Here is a 20,762-nt window from a genome sequence, read left to right as displayed (position 1 = left end):
GAATGAGTATTTCTCTTTAGGATTCAAATATTCAGTTAGACACTGACTCGACATATGTTTGTTTGGATATTGAAAGCTCATAAGGCATTATTGTTTTGGAACAAATATCAAGAAATGCAGCTTGCTTTAACCACAGTAGGGACCTGAATTCTTTATCCATTTTAAGTCCCAGGTTTTTATGACTCCACTTTTAGAAAAAGGGATTATTTCATTATAGAGCTTTCCTCTACAGTTCTAGAGAGATTGAGATAAACTCATTTACCTACTCTCTTTTCCTTCATCAATTTCATGTTGGAATAATTAGGTAACCTGGGGCATAGTGGTTACTCTGATTTCTCAAACAAGAATGAAATGCCATTCACACATGTTCTGTCTTGCACTTGTCAATCAGGCAAAATCCCTACAAAGATCAGCACTTTCAGGATTAACTCAGTATCTTTGTCTTTTTTAACATAATTACTGCCTTTTGCTCAATCAAGAAACTTTTTTGTTCTTACAGATTATAAAGTGTGGCCCACTGACACCAGATATCATATTTTTACATTTTAGTTTTTTAAAGGTCATCGTGAAGATATATGGGCTCTCTTCTTGTGCCTCCCTTTACAATGAGTTGTAACTGTTACATTAATCAACAGAAAGGGACTGAAGTACACTTCTAAGGCCTGTGCTCTATACTCAGAAGATAGGATGCCTTAGGGTGACGGACTTTAAATATTCCATTACAAAATATCTCTAAACCATTTAAAAAAGTCTTTAAGCCTTTAGGATAAATATCTGGAAAAGATAAGACTGCATTTCAATCTACTGTATTTTACTGAATCTAAGATACCATTATTTTATGTACCATTAAGAAAAAAATAATGCCAATTAGTATTGTAAGATACTATGAATTAATCAATTGCAAAATGAATCGAATTTCAGAGATGTTAAAATGCAAAAAAAAATGCGCTCTAAAATTGATGAAATATAACAATTTCTAGCATTGTGCCAGGATCAACCTATTGAAGTTCTTGCTTTAAAGAAGTGAATAACCAAAACCTATGGATAAATAGGAATCAAAATTCCATACTCTGTGATGTTTTACCCCCTTTTCTCAGCCTAATTTATTCGTATCATATGAATGTATGTTTACAAATATGAATAGTCAATGTTGTTCTCTTTGCACTTGAAAATAATTCTCACTTCTTTCTTTTACTTACTCAGGTGGGCAGGGCTCAGTGTTGCAGGTTCTTTGATTTTCAGGCGGCTTACTATCAGGGTCACAGTAATTGTTCTGGACAATGGAGTTGTCATCCAATCTTTTACAGACCACCTCCTGTCTTTGGACACCTTGAGAAAAGGAGGACATTGTTAATTGAAGAGTAGTTTACCTTTCAGTAAGTTAGGTATGCATAGCTTTCCTCTGTGGGGAATCAACCTCACTGGATCGCTGATGTCTTATCTGTTCCAGAAACACTTGACTGCTTCTCTAAAAAGGAGAGAAGTCCTGGTCATTATACTGCAATTTAGGCAAAATTATTGTTCTCATATTTAGAAACATAACTGTTTCCAAGTTCAGAAAAGAAACTATTGGTAATTTTAAACAACTGGTATTCCCATCTGTATATTCTTCTTCGTGCTTCCTTTAAAAAAAAGAAACTTTATTTTCCCAAAATACCATCAGATAAAATGTATAAATATACATTTCAATGCAAAACAATGATTAGGGACAATTTTACTTTTTAATATTTTATAGGACGATTCTCATCAATTTAGTCTTTGTGAGGAACACGTAACATTCACACGTCTCATTTTTCCCCCTTCCATTTATAGACTTATTTCTCTGAAAGCCCACAAAGTCTAAACTTTGAAGACTGTAGTGAGCCTCTTTGGTCTACAACCCAGTAGCAGTCTGTTCATTTTAAAAGAGTCAGCCTTTGTTGACTATACCACTGTCAAACAGATACATTCATATTTCACCAAATATTAACTTATAAAATACTTATCTGATTCTTAATAGTTAATTAGTCTCTGTGACCTGTTTGTCACAGCCAAAAATATTCTCTTAAAATTTGTAAAATTCCAAATATATGTTTATTATTTATTGGCAAAGATATCCACCACAACTTGCTCACATTTCACAAAATACAAAGACAGACACAAACACACTCTTATTTGTATATATGGCTGGTAAAGAGACTTTATGCACACTCATTTTCTCTTCAGTGTGGAGGAATCAAAAGAAGCAAAGATAGGTATATTAAGGTCTCAGAGAAAAAGGCAAACTACCAGATAATGCTAATGTTTCAGATCCTGTAGGGGTAGCAGCTTGTTCCTGGAATTGAAAATAAAACACAAACTAAGCTGGCCATTTACTCACCCACCCCACTTCTATAACCAGGTAGGCTAAATTACCCAGAACCAGTTGTAAAAGCAGCATTAGTGGCATCCAGGAAACTGCAGCTTCACACCTAGCTAGTCCCACACAAACCTGCAGCTTTCTTTTTTTTTTTCTTTTAGTTCCTTTTAAGAGGGTATATTTTATTACTTGCAATGACCCAAAGCTTTTACTGATCACCTTCAACAGGTTTTAGGTTTTCCTAAATTGAGGGGCTTAAAACACAGCCAAACAACTTAGTGGCAAAATGTCTCAGAGGATGTGTTGTATTCACTCCTTCCCAATCCCTTGAAGAGGCCAAACATCTCTGTTTATGTGACAACCACTTGGAATTCTTTAACTATTAAAGTTTGGATTTTTGAGGGAAGAATGATTCACATCAGGCATAGCTTTGACACATTCACAGATGTTCCACAGTGTTCACCAGATATCTCCCCACCGTGTCATTCCAGTGGGCAGATAACTAAGTCCTTGTGATTCACCTAGACAAAAATCTCTATCATTAGTCATAGGATTCAACTACCAACTGTCACAGTGGCTCAGAATATCCATCCACCCAGGTTAAATTCTTTGTTCCTTTTGGGAAAAGCAGGGGGTTGTTTTTATAAGTTAACATGGTTCTTTTTTAAAAAATCATTCAAATATCATCTTGGAGAGGGGAGACTTAAAATAAATCCACTTATACAAAGGACTTAAAACTTTAGCCAACTTTCATATATTGAACAATTTAAAAAATATGATTATACTTAACAATACGAAAGTTGGCATTCAATCTAGTATCTTGGTTGTTTTCCAGAAAAGGATAAACATTTTCTTTTATTTTTATTCAGGGAGAATAAACATTTTCAATACCACAAAATGGAACTGATGTTGCTTTATATCAATGGGAGAAACATTAATTTAGTTTCCACAGGTTAAGATAAAATTTTACTTCCTTTAAATTAATCTTCGAAATGTTGTTTGGTTGTGACATGACTTTTTAAAGGTAGCCTTTAATATAAAAGCAAGGGCTCTGCATTTGAATCACAGATGAAATACTAGTTATTAGAAATAAGATTTATATTTGATTTTAAGAAATTCTAGTCATGTACAATCTTAAAAAAATTTGGCTATATAATACTTATTGTCAAAAATTTGGGACATACACAAAACCAGAAAGAACAAAATAAAAATTATCCATAATCTCATATCTTTGCTCTAGACCTTTATTTTTAAGACAATTTTGTTCTTCTGTGGCACCCAGTAATTAATTTAAAATTACATAGTGCACAAAGTAAAAACACCAGGTAACTGAAATAGGTAGATCATTCATTATTCACTCATCCATTCATTCATTCAACAGAGAAAAAAATTACTAAATAGAAAGCACTGTATTTATGAGGTATTAAGCTAAGTGCTAAGAGTTGTAACTCGAATTCACTTAATTCGTCATAACTCCAGCTTCTTAAAAATTAGAAATTAGGGTATTTGGGGTGCATTTAAGTTTCCTAACTTCAGAATGCTATCTTTTTATGAAGTAAAAATTAAAGTCCTTAAATAAACAGCTGAAATAACTATTTTAAAAAGATGTATTTTCCTTGCATTCATCTTTTATTAATTTTCTCCTAAAAAGTCATATTAGACAGTGGGGTATTTAACACTCAAAAACTTACTATACCAGTAATCTATTCCAAATCTTCCTAAAACGCTGAACTATCTCCATCAACAGCATACAAATCTCCTTCCAACTTTTACCCTCACATTTGGCAGGTCCACAGATTTTTCTTTTTTTTTTTTAAGTCAGTGGCAACAGAGTAACTCTAAACCAATGCACCTAATTGGATGGATTTTTCAACACATACTTTTGGATTAAGGAAAATCCAGCTTTTAGCATTAAAGAGTAGAAAACACAAGTCAATTGGAAATAATATAAACTAAGTCAACAAGAGAAATGATTGAGTTTAGAATCTTTTACTATGACAGCCTCTTGTACACAGCTTCTTTTAAAGTAATCTGTAAAACATTGCTAAGAAATTGACCTAAATCCTTTTGGGAATAATTACATCCAGTTACACAAAACCACTATGCTTTCGAACCTAAAGACTTATAGTTTATAACCCAAAACATAAAACGTCAGTCAGTATATGCCTAATCAAAAACAAAATTCTGATGGCTTAGTGCCCATATCCCCTGGAGAGAAGCAGATGTTTAGCAGACTTAATCAGTCAAATTTTAAAATGCACTAATTATATTTTATTCTTAAACACCTAAGTTACTGGCACGCAAATTCTGTACCTATGCTGTTTTTAAAGGCAATTCCTCTTCCATGCTTGAAAAAATTTAATGGTTTCATATTAGAAATTTAATTACAAAGATGCTATTATCAATATATATTTCACTTTAAACTCTCTAAAATGAGTGTATCTTGTTTAGAGACTTAATTTGCTTATCATTTTGATTCTTTGATACCAAAGATGGTTCTCAACATGGAAATGTAACCTTTATTTTTAGCCTGGAAGTTTAAATTTGTCAGATCTTACCTTTAGTTTCTGACAATAAAAGTTAAAAGTTACAGATGATCTATTTGCCCAACAAAGGTTCTGTTGTCCACTGGGAGGAAGGACAACCCAACTTGAATCACTGCTCAAGCTACACATGAAGAAATGGCTTTTAGTATTTATTGTGAAATAGCTTATTCCATAGGACAATGAGCAAGAAGTCTACCAAGCTGTAGGCAAGTCCATCTGCTATGCTTACTCTAAGAAATGGTCATGGTTCAAGAATACTCAGTCTTTTGCTCAACAGCTGCCAGTCTTGAGTGTAGGCTCAGACCATAGCTCCTCTTCATTTCTTGCCTTCTTTTCAGTTCCTCCTCTACTCTTATAAGCTGATCAAAGTTCTCATGTCCCATCTTTCTTCTTTCAGATAACTAAATCATTTTATAAATTCATGTGTAACAATATTTAGCAATTTATTGCTTTTCTCAGGGCACTTCATCACTTTAAAAGTAGAGAGATAGGGCACTCAATGAACAAAAATTACCACTTAAATTTCATTTGAAAGGAATTCTATGTATTAAACCAACGAGGATGTGGGACAAGTGCAGGAGAAAGGCCTTCTAGGTCTTCTCAAATCTAGTCATAAGACCCAGCATTTCAGTCCTGGACCATTAAATTGGTAAGAAAACAGTCTATAACCACATGTGGGTAAGTCAGTGAAAGAAAGAAAGAGAGGAAGGTGTAACTGTGGGATTGATGGCCTAATAAACATCAAGAAAATTTAATCTATTGGCAAAGCACATCTTATCTACCCAAGAAACAGTTTTCAGAAGGGGGTGGGGATTAATAAGTCAGAGCTTATAGTAAAAATGTGGTTGGTGGCTAAGGCAAAAATTTGCTTAACCGCAGCATTCAAAGTAGCTAGCAACCAAGACAACACTACATAACCACAGAATACAGAGCATATGGCCAACAATATTAATTTAATCTAAATCTTCAGTGCAGATAGCATCCAGAAAGCAAGCGCCAGGAAAAAAAAAAAAAAAAAGTCTCTCTGCTCTGCCTTTCATGGCTGGAATCTGGCTGCTGTGCTGTGTGATTATTGGCCAGACATAAGCTTTGGAGGGCAGAGCAAAGCCCATCTGCCTTGGATCTAACAGCTGGCATCAGGGTACCAATCAGTTCCACCCATTTACTTCCTTCCTCTGAAGAACGTCCTGCTAGTTTTTAATCTTCCAAAGGCCTTCTTCCTCTGCCTTTCCAGTGTCTTCCCTTCTGTTTTAGCAAAATTAAACTCTCCAGGAAGCAGGATTAAGAAAAGGGAAATGTGGCTTTAAAATATATACATTTCTAGAGTAATTGTGTTTAGTGATGGTAAGGTAGGATGAAGAATACATACAATGCATTTATATGAAATCACACTATTTCTGGAAGGAATTTCTAGTACTCATTATATAGGAACAGTAATCTCTTCAATGGAAAGTGTCTAACTTAGTTAATTCATTGAACTTCTACTATGTCTAAGTCTTGGGTTTTACTATCATAGGGAGAAAATGAGTGAGACAGATGCAACCTAAACAAGATTACACTAATAATGAGGGGAGGGGATGAGGCAAGTACCATTATAATCATGTTATGGAAGCTATCTTATTTGATAAAAATGCACTTCCAGGTCTAATATTTTTAATTTTACAATTCCCTCATTTGTTATGTTGCCATCTGATTTCTCTTTCCTTGATCTTCATGGATCTTTTCATAGCCAAATGTCTATGATGTCATTCCCTTTCACTTTATCTTGTTACAGTGTTTTTTTCTTACTCCAACTTCTGCCTTGTTTAGTTACCTCTTTTTGAGTTCTAGGCAGTTTAGGTAAATGACTGAAGGCAAGTTTTCATTCTCTTTTGTAAAATGAGACAATCAAATTAAATGATTTCTAATATTGATCCAAAATTCTGTGAAAGCTGTCTTTTTTTTTCCTCCACAATCCAATTGTTCATCCCCCCCACCCCCGCATTTCTCCTGTACTCTAAAGAATAATAAGTCTCGAAAATGTACATTTGTTAGATTCCATTTGTTTTTAGGCTTGTTTCAGTGACTCAGTTCTTAGCACTGTGAGGTACATATCAAAGAGGTTATACATGTCAAGAGGCAGAACACCAACTAGAAAGAGGAATTTGTGAGAGGCAAGTCTCCTAATATAAATAAACTCATACTAAAGAGGAATTTCTGTGAACTTTAGTAGTAGCTCATTTGTTTTGGGTATTTCATTAAAATTTAGAAGAATGATGTTGGAGTGCAAGGAGGTCTTGAGCTTCTTCCACACATTGTAACTGATTTATCACCAATAAAGCATTTTTCTTTAATTATATATAAAATCCTTTTCTGGGAACCAAAGAGTAAATACTTCAGATTTGAGTTATTGCAAGTATTTAATCATAAATAAGCTATAAGATTTTTAAACCAAAATCTTCATTTTGTTTAGGTAAAAAAAATGGGAAAAGTAATATCATAGGGTCCTATAAAATGAGGGTGATGATGCATACACTTATAAGAAGTTTTTTTTCCAAACGTATTTTATGCACAATACTTTGTAAAGATGCATAATGTTATGACCATCAAAAATGAGATTGGGGAGTTCCTGTCATGGCTCGTCGGTTAGCTAACCTGACTAGCATCCATGAGGACACGGGTTCCATCCCTGACCTTGGGTTAAGGATCTGGCGTTGTTGTGAGCTGTGGTGTAGGTCGCAGACGTGGCTCAGATCCCACATTGCTGTGGCTCTGGTGTAGGCCGGTGGCTATAGTTCTGACTGGACCCCTAGCTTGGGAACCTCCATATGCGTGGGTGCAGCCCTAAAAGACAAAAAGAACAACAACAAGAAAAATGAGATTGGGACAAAATTTCTATGAAGTGAAATATGAACTTTGACACTGATCATTAATAAAATAGGAATGCACTCAAACCTTGGCTTTATCCTTACCCAAGTTTTTCATTGAGTGAATATGTATCCAGGCCCTATTCATGTTACAGAAGAATATAATCTCTAAAACAATAGAAATGAAATGAAACAGGAAGGAAAACAGTACTAGGAGGAATGTTTTAGGTTAACAGAGATTTCTTGCCTTCTGTTATAAATCTTAACATTAGAGAAAACACAAGCCACAATATGCGAGGGTAAACAATAAAAAATGTCAGATTATTAACTAAATTTTCAAATATAGGATTTTGTACAAGAAGTTAGAAAGCCTAAATTACATTGAAGACACACAGCAGAATTCAAAGAACTTTTTAAAAGTGTATTCTATAGAGGAAGTCATGTGCTGAAGGAAAAAGATAAATAGAAATAATTATTAGAGACAAAACAACAGACATACTAACTTCCAGAAGTGTGAACCAGCCAAGAACATGAGTTTACCTAGAGAAGTTATTCCTCTCCAGGGCATGTTACATAAGAAGCCAGCCAGGTGCAACCGATGGCTACAGAGCATAGGCTTTTGGGAGCTGTGACGTTCGCAAGTGCCCTGCTGTGATGCCTGGTACAATTAATCCCATATGTTAAAGAGTAGTCTTCCTTCTCAACATTGAAAATGAATTGAAACTAGGCAATGGTGGGAGAGAGTGAAAAGGGAACACCACAGTCATTGCAAAGAGACTATTTATTGTCTAGTCTTACAAATGTTTGTTTTCTAAGCTCAAAGAGAAAATTAGAGAATAATGAACAAAACCGAATGCAAATCTTTATTCCTTATAAACTCAAGTCACTTTTTACAAGGGACTTGAATCATTATCACAGTGATCTGTTTTATGTCTAAGTTTGGTATTTACAGGAACCAAACATAAAAGGACTCTCATTGTTTCAAACAATAGCACATTGTGCAACCTCACAAAGAAAATATCTTTCATAGAGAATATTCCTTAAAATAACTATATTTCTTCAAAGGAAAAGATATGGCAATGACGAAAGCACTTTTAATTATTCAAACTAAAATTTCCATCTGTTATCTTTTACTTAACTCTGAATAACTTTTGGATGGTAATTCCTAAATCAAAGGGAAGTAAACAATGATAAGATTTCACTTATTAATGTTTTTCACACTTAATTTAAACCAAGTCTATTTTGAAATTCAAAAAACGATCGGATTTTGTTTCCCTCTTCCCTATTGTGGGACTCCTCCATTTTGAGTTTCAGTCCAAGTTACAGTATATGTGTCGTTTATAAGTGTTAGTCATTATTATTGTTGCTATGTTTAAAACCCACTCTCAAAGTCTTGTTTGTTTGAAACACATTCTATTAGTTCACAAATTTTGTCAACTGACCATTTTTAGTGATGTTGAACATGTTAGGCATGTTAGAATTAGCAAATAAATTAAAAGGACACCTGTGAAAATATAAAGCATTTGCCTCTGTTTTATCTGGTACTTGGAGAGCTGTTCTTTTCAGTCAGATATTAGCACTGGCATAAAGACTGCATTTTATTTTTCCAATAATTATTTTTTACAATTGTTATTTTAGAATTAACTGTACTTTTAAGTACACATTACGGTGTTGTATCATTCTTGAAAACAACACAATATATAATGTTAACACTGGTATGTGTGACTGGGTCACCTTGCCGTATAGTAGAAAATTGACAGAACACTGTAAACCAGCTAAAATGGAATATTTTTTAAAATAAAAATCATTATAAAATTTAAAAAAAATAAAGAAAAAAATCAAGTGCTTCCATAGAAACAATGTAGAAATATCCAACTTTTTAAAGGGACCAGGTATTCTGCTTGACAGATTCATTAAAATAATTTGAAAAGTTGACAATTAGTGAATTAAATAATGTGGACTATTACATAAACTTGTTAGGTAGTAAATTGCGAAGAATTTGTTATGAGGAGCTCTTTGAAACATATAGTTTCTTTTTCTTTCCTCTTTCTTTTTTTTTTTTTTTTCCTGGCTTTAATCACCTTCTTATCTGAAACTGAAACAGAGGAAGGAAACATTCAGGAGAACATAATACAGATAGGAGAAATTTACATTTTACTCAAAACTTCTAGTTTTCTTAATGGAAGTGCAGAAGAGTCTCCATTCAAAAACTCTGAACATCATCAGGACCCTGAATGAGGAGTTTGTATGCATTTTTTTCCTCTTATGAAATGAAATTCATCATGTACTGAAAGGAAATGAGGTGACTAATTTTTGTCCAACTTTACTGATACTGCTTTTACCCTAAATCAAGAGTTCTCAAATTTTCTTTCACATCACCCTTAGAGTTCCAATAAATTTTTTTCACAGTCCTCCCAGGCAGAAAAAAAAGTACCTAAGAATGTTCTTAAGTAGTTTGGTACAAACAACTTAATATTAATAATTTGAGCGGTATAGGATCCATGTCACTGTGTTTCCACTGAATATGTGCAATATTCTACAATATTCTGCTTCTGTAAGTTTGCTGCAGTGTCCTGGGGTACCATGTGCAGTGTGAAAAATATGGCCCTAAATCAGGAAAATGCAAAATAGTAGTTGGAAACTATGTAAACCATCTCAAAATCTCAGTTTCAATATTTATAAGAATCCAGGTAAATCAGGTGAAATCACAAAACGTGAAATTGAAAAGAATTTGTCCTAGTTAGAAAGAGGAAAAACACAGAATATCTTTTAAAAATTTTATTTTTATTTTTGGTGAGGTTGTTAATGCAACTTTATTGTAGCAGTAGCTAAATAACACAGTGCCCTCAAATATTAAGGTTTTATCTCATTGACTGATTATAAGCTTCCCCAGAGCAACAGATTGTCACTACTATCAACATGGAAGTCTCTACCAGGCTCCCCACACTATACTTATCCCAATACACCACCTTCTTTTTTTAAATTGAAATATACTGACTTACGATGTATTATTAGTTTCAGGTGTATATCACAGTGATTCAGTTATACATACATGTATATGTATATATACATATATATATTATTTTTCAGATTCTTTTCCCTTATAGTTTATTACAAAATATTGAGTACAATTCCTTGTGCTATATAGTAGGTCCTTGTTGGTTATCTGTTTTATATATAGGAGTACATATGTTAATCCAAAAGTCCTAATATATCCCTCTCCTCCCCTTTGGTAACTACAGTTTGCTTTTAGTCCGTGGGTCTATTTTCATTTTGTATTTACATTCATTTGTATCAAATTTTTTTTTTTTTAGATTCCACCTATAAGCAAAATCATATATTTGTCTTTCTCTGTTTGGCTTACTTCACTTAGTATGATTATCTCTAGGTCCACCCATCTTGCTGCAAATGACATAATTTCATTATTTTTTTATGTCTGAGTAATATTCCATTGTGTGTGTGCATGTGCATATATGTATGTGCATATATACAACTACATCCTCTTTATCCATTCCCCTGTTGATGGACATTTAGGTTGCTTCCATGTTTTGGCTATTATAAAGAGTGCTTCAGTAAACACTGGGATGCATGCATCTTTTTGAATTATAGTTTTCTCTGGATATATGCTCAGGAGTGGGATTGCAGGATTATATGGTACTTCTATTTTTAATTTTTTAAGGAAACTCCATACTCTTTTCCATGTAAATGGATGGTAATGTAAATTGCTGTACCAATTTACATTACCATCAACAGTGTAGGAGGGTTCCTTTTTTTCTATACCCTCTCTAGCATTTATTATTTATAAATTTTTGATGATGGCCATTCTGGCTGGAGTGAGGTGATATCTCGTAGTTTTGATTTGTATTTTTCTAATAATTAGCGATATTGAGCATTTTTTATGTGCTTTTTGGCCACCTGTATGCCTTTCTTTTAAGAAATATCTATTTAGGTCTTCTGCCTATTTTTAATTGCATTTTTTTGATATTTGAGTTGTATGAACTGTTTGTATATTTTGGAAATCAATCCCTTGTTGGTTGCATTGTTTGCAAATATTTTCTCCCATTCTGTAGACTATCTTTTGAGTTTATATGCTATTCTCTCTCTCTCACACACACACACACACACACACGCACACACACACACACACACACACACTAGGCTTAAGATGACATCCAGGGAAGAAAAGGAATAACAAATAAAATAAGCATCTATATAAAATTTAAGAATCAAACATTAAATAATAATTAGTCTATGTAAATATAAAATAAAAAGTAATGATAACATCTTAAGTGGTCAAAGACAATTGATCAGAAACATTCCTGAAACACTCCACAATATAAGAAAAATCTGTCCTCTTTGATCTTTGAACAAAATCAAAATTGCCTCTAAAAATAAGCCTGCCTCCTTTTCCTAGTCCTCCACCTAAGCATAGTTCCAGCTTATCTTCTTTTCCCTGAGCTGCCAAGCAATGAATGTTTAGCAGAGAGATGCCTTTGTCAGCAGAAACCTGACCAAACTGTATGCAATTTTTGTATTTAAACACACAAAAAAAGAAAGAAAAGCCTAGGAAAAAGTTTGAAGTAATCAAAAGTGTAAATTAGGTCGATTATAGGATGAAGACTGTATATTTATAGTATAAATTTGAAACTAGTACATGAAAATGCATAGGTATTTCTGATGTTGCCTTGCACAATTAAAGCATCCTTAAGGTTCTTTTCTTAATAGAACAGGTGCAACAGTACAGCATCAACTCTTAGTTAATTGGTTTTGGAACATTTTGCTTTAAAGCACAAGGGTTGTATTAAATAAGAGGGAGAGTTAGGGGTGTGGTGTGGGGGTGGGGATTGAGGGGATGGGGGTGGGAAGAGAATGGTTTGAATAGTGGGAAATGAAAGCACATCCAGAATGATAATTTCTATCATGAATACTGCTGCATTTTGCAAGGCTTCATTCCCTAACAAAAACAACTTTCCAAAACAATAAAAGACCTTCTCTGATTAGAAATATAAGTCACAAAGATAAAAAAAGTTTGTTCTCAGTTTGCATAAATGGTGAGTTAAAACAGGGACCATAAGCCTCATATTCTGACTAGTGGGTCTAAACTAAAGTTGATTGCATATATAGCCACTTATTCATTTTAGTGCTCTTAATATCACAGAAACTTTAAATCAGAAGAAAGGGTTTTGGAAAATCTGTTTAGCACAGTTTCGCTTGATCTGAGCCAAAGGTCAAGAAATGATATTTAGCACAATTTCAGTTTTAAAAACATTGATAAGATACTCAAATGATCCATCAGGTAAAGAAGAAAGCATGTAAATAAACTAAACTACAAAAAAGCTTTCTAAAAGCATGTCCAAGGCCAATGGCCATACTAAAGAAAGTTATGAAACTGGTATTCTAGCACTTTTTTCATTCTGTCCTCTGATACCCCTAGCTACTTTCCCACCCCAGATACTTATATCTAAATCTCATTAACCTCTGCATTCGACTAGTAGCCAATTAATAACAGAGATGTGAATTAGTAATGCTCCCAGAGGTATTTGCATCTGAATGCAAATTATTTGAAGACTAAATAAACCTTCAATTAGTCTCAAAGGCAGTACTTCTCAACCTTGGCTGCACATTAGAATTACCTAGGGAGCTTTTAAAAATCTGATGCCCAGGCCATACTGCTAAGCAATTAAATCAGAATCTCTGGGGGAGGGCCCAAGCATCAAAATTGTTTAAAGTTCCCCAGGTGATTCTAATGTGCAGTCAAGTCTGAGAATCACTGCATTAGGGAAAGCATTTGAAAAAAACGAAATCTCAGGCTAGTAAAGAAATTCTTGAGCAGGGGTGTATTGTGTTGCTCTACTGAGGGTGCCAACTGATGAAAAAGCTCTGTTCAAGTTAAAGGACCATTTTTATTATAAGAGAAAATGCTACATGAAAAAATATTCACTCAGATGGAGTTCCTGCTGTGGCTCAGTAGGTTAAGAACCTGACACAGTGTCCATGAGGATGAAGGTTTGATCCCTGGCCTTGCTCAGCAGGTTAAGGATCCAGAGTTGCTGCAATCTGCGGTGTAGGTTGCAGATGTGGTTCAGATCTGGCATTGCTATGGCTGTGGTGTAGGCCAGCAGATGAAGCTCCAGCTTGACCCCTAGCCAGAGAACTTCCATATGCTATAGTTGTGGCCATAAAAAGAAAAAAATGTAATAGCAATAAAAGGAATCAATTGGACATCCCACTGTGGCTCTGCAGGTTAAGGACCCAACATAGTCTCCGTGAGGATGTGGGTTTAATTGCACTGGCCTCACTCAGTGGGTTAAGGATCAGGTGATGCCAGAAGCTGCGGCACAGGGTGCTGATGTGGCCCTGATCCAGTACTGCTGTGGCTGTGGCACAGGCCTGCTGCTGCAGCTCCAATTTGACCCATAGCCTGGGAACTTGCATATGCCACAGATGCGGCCATTAACCACCCCCCCAAGACTTCTCAGTTTTGATTTCAGCAAGTTACTTCATGTGAGTTTTATCTGCAAAATGGAAATAACAATAGAAATGCCTATCTTATGATGGTATTGAAAATGAGCAAATGAAACAGGATCCAGAGTTATTAAAAAATGGCATTAAAAAATGTTTCATAAACTGTAAAATTTTACTTGTAATTATATAGCTGAAATAGATACATTTATCATTAAAAAGACTAGTTTAATGTGCTTACAACTAAAATATGGATTATTACCTAAAAGATTTGTCACTTTGTTTTAATAGACATTTACTTTATGAAATCTAAATGTTTAGCCCAATATTTTTGAAGTATGGTTTCTGAACCACTGTCACCAGCATCCCTGGGAAATTTGATAGAAATGCAAATTTTTGGAGTCTGCCCCAAATTTACCAAATCAGAAACTGGAATCAGAACCTAGCAATCTTATTTGAACAAGCTCTCCAAGTGATTCTGATTCAGGCTAAAACTTGAAAACCACACATCTAACAAAAAAAAGAGTATATAAAATTAAAATCAAAGGATGAATAAACATTATTTATTATTTAAAACTTAAAAAGTCACAGTGCAAAGGCATATAAGCATGAGTTACTACTAAAGAATACTCCTAAAGCTTCATGTTTTAAAATAATACAATTCTCACTACCCAGCCACGCATTATTATTTAACACATTAATCATGAATACAATAGTAGCATATAAATTTGGGAGTCACATTAATTGCAGAGTGTACAATAGTTTGGGTAAGGAATAAAGAAACAAAATTCTAGTAGGAGTAACAATGGTTCAGAAAATAGTCAAGTTTTACTTTACTGGGCTCGGGTTTCTTTCAGAGGAAGAGTCACAACTGTATGTTAAAAATCACATTTATCCTGAAGACAACACCCTACAGCATCTCAATGTTCTTATTTAGTCTAAGGAAGTGTGTCATCACTGACTCAGAGAAAAGACCATTTCTTGGACTGAATCACAGCAATGCTTCCTGTAGCCTTAGATTTGTCATTGGGTCTGCTAAGCAACAGAAAAACAGGCTCGAAATTTCTTATCTTAAAAGATCTCACATGAGAAAACTATCCATATTCCCAAACTCAAAGTCCAAAGATACTGCCATTAATAAGACATATACACGATAGCACAGGCAAGAACATTGAGGAGTCTTGTGAGATGGCAACTAAAAGTTCTTTGAGAGCTTTCTTTTCCTCTTTTTCTATTTTAAAAAGTTTTGGTAGCCTCAAGATATCTAGCACCACCTTGGAAAGATGAGAGTGGAGTATCCCAATTAAGAACTCATTATAGTATTCATCCGTAGTTCCTGAGTGAAAACTAAGAAGAAATGACCCTTCCCTAATGGATTCCTTAACTGTAGCTGAAGTTCCATTTAACATTACTGAGATAACTCTGGCTCTCTCTTTAAGATTCCTGAGTCCTGAGGGATTTGCCTCCTATAGTTAAAGAACTTGGGGTTAAAAGTGGGGGTATGTGTAGGAAGATTAATTCCAATAATTGGTATCAGTACTCTATATCCTAGGGAATATGTTGAAGTAAAGTATTCAAAGTAAAGAACACAAAAGAGAGGAACTTGATTTCACTAGCTATGCTAATCAAAATTACATTGTCTTTCCTTGGTAATCACTTTGCTCCACCTAATAAGAAAAGCAGCAATTCTAGCACTATTCACAATAGCCAAGACATGGAAACAACCCAAATGTCCATCGACAGATGATTGGATTCGGAAGATGTGGCATATATACACAATGGAATACTACTCAGCCATAAAAACGAATGACATAATGCCATTTGCAGCAACATGGATAGAGCTAGAGAATCTCATACTGAGTGAAATGAGCCAGAAAGACAAAGACAAATACCATATGATATCACTTATAACTGGAATCTAATATCCAGCACAAATGAACATCTCCTCAGAAAAGAAAATCATGGACTTGGAGAAGAGACTTGTGGCTGCCTGATGGGAGGGGGAGGGAGTGGGAGGGATCGGGAGCTTGGGCTTCTCAGACACAACTTAGAATAGATTTACAAGGAGATCCTGCTGAATAGCATTGAGAACTTTGTCTAGATACTCATGTTGCAACAGAAGAAGAAAGGCTGGGGGAAAAATGTAATTGTAATGTATACATGTAAGGATAACCTGACCCCCTTGCTGTACAGTGGGAAAAAAAAAAAAAAAAAAGAAAAGCAGCAATTCTAAACTCTCATCTTCCTCACTGGAAAGAATAACACAAATATATAATTGCCAAAATGAGTAATTCTTTTTTCTCATTCACTTATCTGTAAACATTTATTGGGTTCCTATATATTCCAGACATTTTTCTAGATGCAAAATGAGTCTAGAGAGATACATAAACTTCAGTGATGAAGACATGGATTCTATGTGTCTAGAGCTAGGTTTAAGTTTCTCTCTCAATCAGGACCAGTGGTACTCAAAACTTAAGTGAGCATCAGAGTCACTCGGACAGCTTGTTAAAACACAGATTTCAGGGCCCTACCCAGAAAGATTCTGCTCAGTAGGTTTGAGATAGGACCCCAAAGTAAGCATTTATAATAAATTCTCAGGTGACACTGATGCTGCTGGTCCAGGGACCACACTTTGAGAACCACTTACCAAGAAATGATAGCTCATCACACTACGCCTGCTCACTTTCAAACACTGTACATCTCTCTTCCAAATATCTAGGATCAATAGCTCCAGAAGAGAAGAAAGAAGTACAAATAACAAAGAGAAAATTCTCTTTCCAGGAGCTTTCCTCTCTCCCTGTTTTTCTTTTGTTTTATCCCCTAGCATAAGAAATCAGTCCTCTAATGTGATTTCTCAATACAAGTGTTATAGAAAAGAATAACACACTCAGATTTTTCATATTTCTTTACTTTAATAAAGTCATAGCTTTTCTTCTAAATTCAGTTCTTTTGGACTCCCCCCTCTCCTTTTGTTGAACTACCTCCTTTCCAAGCAAAAAAATCACAGAGTTAGAAAGAACATTAAGGATTCACTTAATTCCTCCTTGGCCTCAGACAAGACTGTATCTAAACCATCCCCAAATATAGCAATTTTCAGTACAAAGATGAACAGGCACTAAGAATTTCCCATTCAACATTCCATCACAAACTTAAAGATAGTAATATACTTCCCTTCAGTCTTCTCTTCTCCAAGCTAATCAACCTCGACATTTAGAGTCTCTTCATTATATTTCCTAAACTTTAAATTATTTTGACTCTTTTTAAATAACCTTATCCCACCTACCTCAGGGCCTGAATTATGTACTTACTATTATCATGAAGACTTGTTTTTGTTATGTGAAAAGGGGAAAGTTAATTTATAGATTAAATAAAAAGGAATTTAATTGGAACAAAGAAAGAAATATATATATAAATAAATGCCACAATAATGTAATTTAATGGCATTCACTTGAACAATTAATTTCAAATATCCTTTATCTTATTAAAAGAAATAGTAATGCTTTATACTTTTTCAAACTTTATACTATAAATCACTAGCCATTTCACACATAAAACAGATGGGAATTAGAGATCTTTTTAAATATGCCACAGATGATGCATAACCATGTTTCATGACACTTCACTCAGGAGGAAAACATTATTAATTTGTTCTCTTTGTGTAATGTTTACTACTGAAGTTGGAGTTGCAGTTTATTATTAATTTCTGTATGAATCTAAAATTACTGAATCTATTAATTTCAGTGAAAATAATTTCTCAGATTCAAGCTTTAAGAATCAGAAGTGTTTAGAGATTCAGTGAGTATAGGTCAAGATAGGAAGTCCATGTAAATCATATGCTTCTGAGCAATTTAAAAGGAAAAACAGGTGATACATTGGAATATGGGATAAAATGGGATGATTCACTTTAGTTCCATTTCTCCCATTTTAAATATCACTACTCAAAATTTAATCTTTGCTTTTGGAATGGTGAGGTGCTCTGGTCCAGCCTGGGCCTGAGAGATGGGTTTGTCTCCTTGCCTATTGGGATCAAGGTGTACGGTGGAGGCGATGCATTTAGTCTCCAGAGAGAAGGAAGATGCTGCTTGCACAGCACTTCTACTCACCAGTCCATGCAGCAGCAAGGGTGTTGGCTTTGAAGGAAGCCAACTGTCCTGCTCTCCCAGCCAGAGGTAAAGAATTGCATTGGTGGCCACTAGAGGGAGGAGGATTAGGAATAGAGTAAATTGTGGGGAAAAGGCACCCATGAAAAACGCACATGGGACAACCAACACATCACCAACCACCGCCTATCAGCTACCTCTCTGAGGGACTATCATGGGGTCTGCAAACACCATTAACCCAGAGACCCAGAGACTAGAATTATTGTAGTATCCCAGTATATAGCCCCTTAACTTTGATGACTGGAGAAGGGAGTTTGAATAGGATTGTGGGAAACACACAAGCACACGAACATAAACACACAAGCACACAGACATACAATCTCATCCCCCATTACAAGAAGTTGTATCTGTGCCGTCTGATTCTTGCTCGTTTTCTTATTTAAAACTCTTGATGTTCTTTACCAAGAATGTGTTCATGAAAAGCAAACAGCCCACCTTCAAGATAGTCTTGGGAGAAGCACCAGCAGAGACACTCATTGTGCCAAGATGTATTTTACCAACAAATCTGTACAAATTACATGAGGTTAAAAACAAACGGAATATAATATAGTTAAAGCAAAGTTTCTTTTGCTAAATTACAGCTTGAAGCAAACCTGTAAGAAATGTTTCCAATTAGCTTCTTTAGCAAACACAAAGTATAGCTCAGAATGTTTTGCTTTCCATCCTGCCCTCTGGGTGGGCTGCCTAGTGGGTGTCTTACCTCCAGCACAAGTAGCTGAGCATTCTGACCAAGGCTGATGATTCCATGTAAAGCCAACTTCGTTGTCTCCACTGCCCGTCCTAGTGATGGGGACGTTGAATTTATACCTAATTCCCAAATTCTGTTCCTGAAGCAGAACCTGCCATTGAAAACAACTGGTGAAGATAATTAAAACACAATGAGCCTTTATTTAGATATTTATTATTCCTTTGAAGAAGAAAATGTTACAAGTTTTATAGGAAATTTAAGACAACTTTCAGAACACATACATTTATATTGAATTTTCTCCTTCCATTTTCATGGGTAATTTGGAGCCATTTCTCTCATTTGCCTTGTTTGGTTATAAAATATATTATTCGAGCAGGCAGTGAAAAGATCAGACAGTCATATGGGAAGAGCATTAGGTCTTAACTTTGCACATATTTAACACCCCTGGGCATATCATTTTACCTTATTTACCTTAATTTCACCACCTGCAAAATAGAGATAATAAAGACTGCACCTTCCTACCTCACAGGGTGGTTTACAAAGAGTAGAAGTGAAGTGACAAAGACATATTTACCATGACAATGAGATTTTCAGAGGTGGGACCTAAAGCTTCTAAGGATTCTGGTTCATCAGTTGGTCTCTTATAGTGAAAAGCTGTTCCAGCAACATCAAACTTTCTAGGCCAGTCAATAGTCCAGGCACCGTTAATATAGTAATCATCACCTTCAGATTTTAAAGCTAAAAAAAATTTTAAAAGAAAACAAAAAAATCAATGTCTAACTAAAAATATGAAATTTTATTTACCATAATGTCATTGATAATAACTGCACTGAAGTGCACAATGAATATTCATTTCCATTTAGAGATGAGATTCTTAACTATTTTCTTAAGTACAAATTAAAATAGTTTTCCACCTGAATGTCAAGAAGATATTAAGTATTTATAATGTTATTGATACAAAGGAATGAAAGGCTTATCTAAAGGAATAAAAACATAGAACTAGAAAGGAAAATTAGACTAAAGGAGTAACTGGGGATGGCATGGAGAAGTGTGCAAACTCTCCTGTTTGAATATTAAAACAATAGTTATATAAATATGGGGTAAGAACAACCTGTAGTGTGGTACACAGACTGAGAGAACAATAGAAAAAAATGGACAGTTAAGAAATAATCATAATACGTACGGGAATTAGTATATAACAAAGGAAGCATATTAAATTAATAAAGGAAAAATACCAAGAAATGGAACTAAGACAAAAAACCAGGTTTTAGGGAAAAAAATTGTTGAATTTGTCTCATTCTTTGTATAAGAATAGATACCACAACTCTATTCCAAAGGAAATGGAAATAAGTACTCAAATATTTATACATGCATGTTCATGGCAGCACTATTCTCAAGAGCCAAAAGTAGAAACAACCCAAGTGTCCATCAATGGATGAATGGATAAACGAACTGTGGTATATATGACATAATGGAATGTTATTCAGCTATAAAAAACAATGAAGTACTGTACATGTCCCAGTAAGGAGGAAACTTAAAAAAAAAAACAAAACAAAAAACCTACACCAAGTGGAAGATGCTGGACAGAAAAGGTCACATAGTATAGGCTTCTATTTATAAGAAATATCCAGAATAAATCCATAGGAGCAAAAGCAGATTGGTGGTTGTCAGGGGCTGGGGAATCGGAAATAAATATTTAATGGATACGGGGTTCCTTTTAAG

General features: G+C 34.7%; 1 protein-coding gene across 2 annotated transcripts in view; it reads right to left on the bottom strand.

The window, feature by feature from the left end:
* Nucleotides 1-20,762, bottom strand: part of ADAMTS6 (ADAM metallopeptidase with thrombospondin type 1 motif 6) — a 322,344-nt gene that overhangs the window by 36,186 nt on the left and 265,396 nt on the right. For both annotated transcript variants that reach the window (XM_047752832.1, XM_047752915.1), the window contains 3 exons: nucleotides 19,615-19,778; nucleotides 19,053-19,191; nucleotides 1,200-1,329 (listed from right to left, as the gene is read on the bottom strand). In XM_047752832.1, the coding sequence (XP_047608788.1) occupies nucleotides 1,200-1,329; nucleotides 19,053-19,191; nucleotides 19,615-19,778 (433 nt within the window). The remainder of the gene's footprint in view (nucleotides 1-1,199; nucleotides 1,330-19,052; nucleotides 19,192-19,614; nucleotides 19,779-20,762) is intronic.

This window comes from Phacochoerus africanus, chromosome 1 (assembly GCF_016906955.1).
Source record: "Phacochoerus africanus isolate WHEZ1 chromosome 1, ROS_Pafr_v1, whole genome shotgun sequence".
NCBI lineage: Eukaryota > Metazoa > Chordata > Mammalia > Artiodactyla > Suidae > Phacochoerus > Phacochoerus africanus.
The sequence above is the reverse complement of the archived record's forward strand: the minus strand, read 5'-3'. Positions and strand labels throughout refer to the sequence as shown.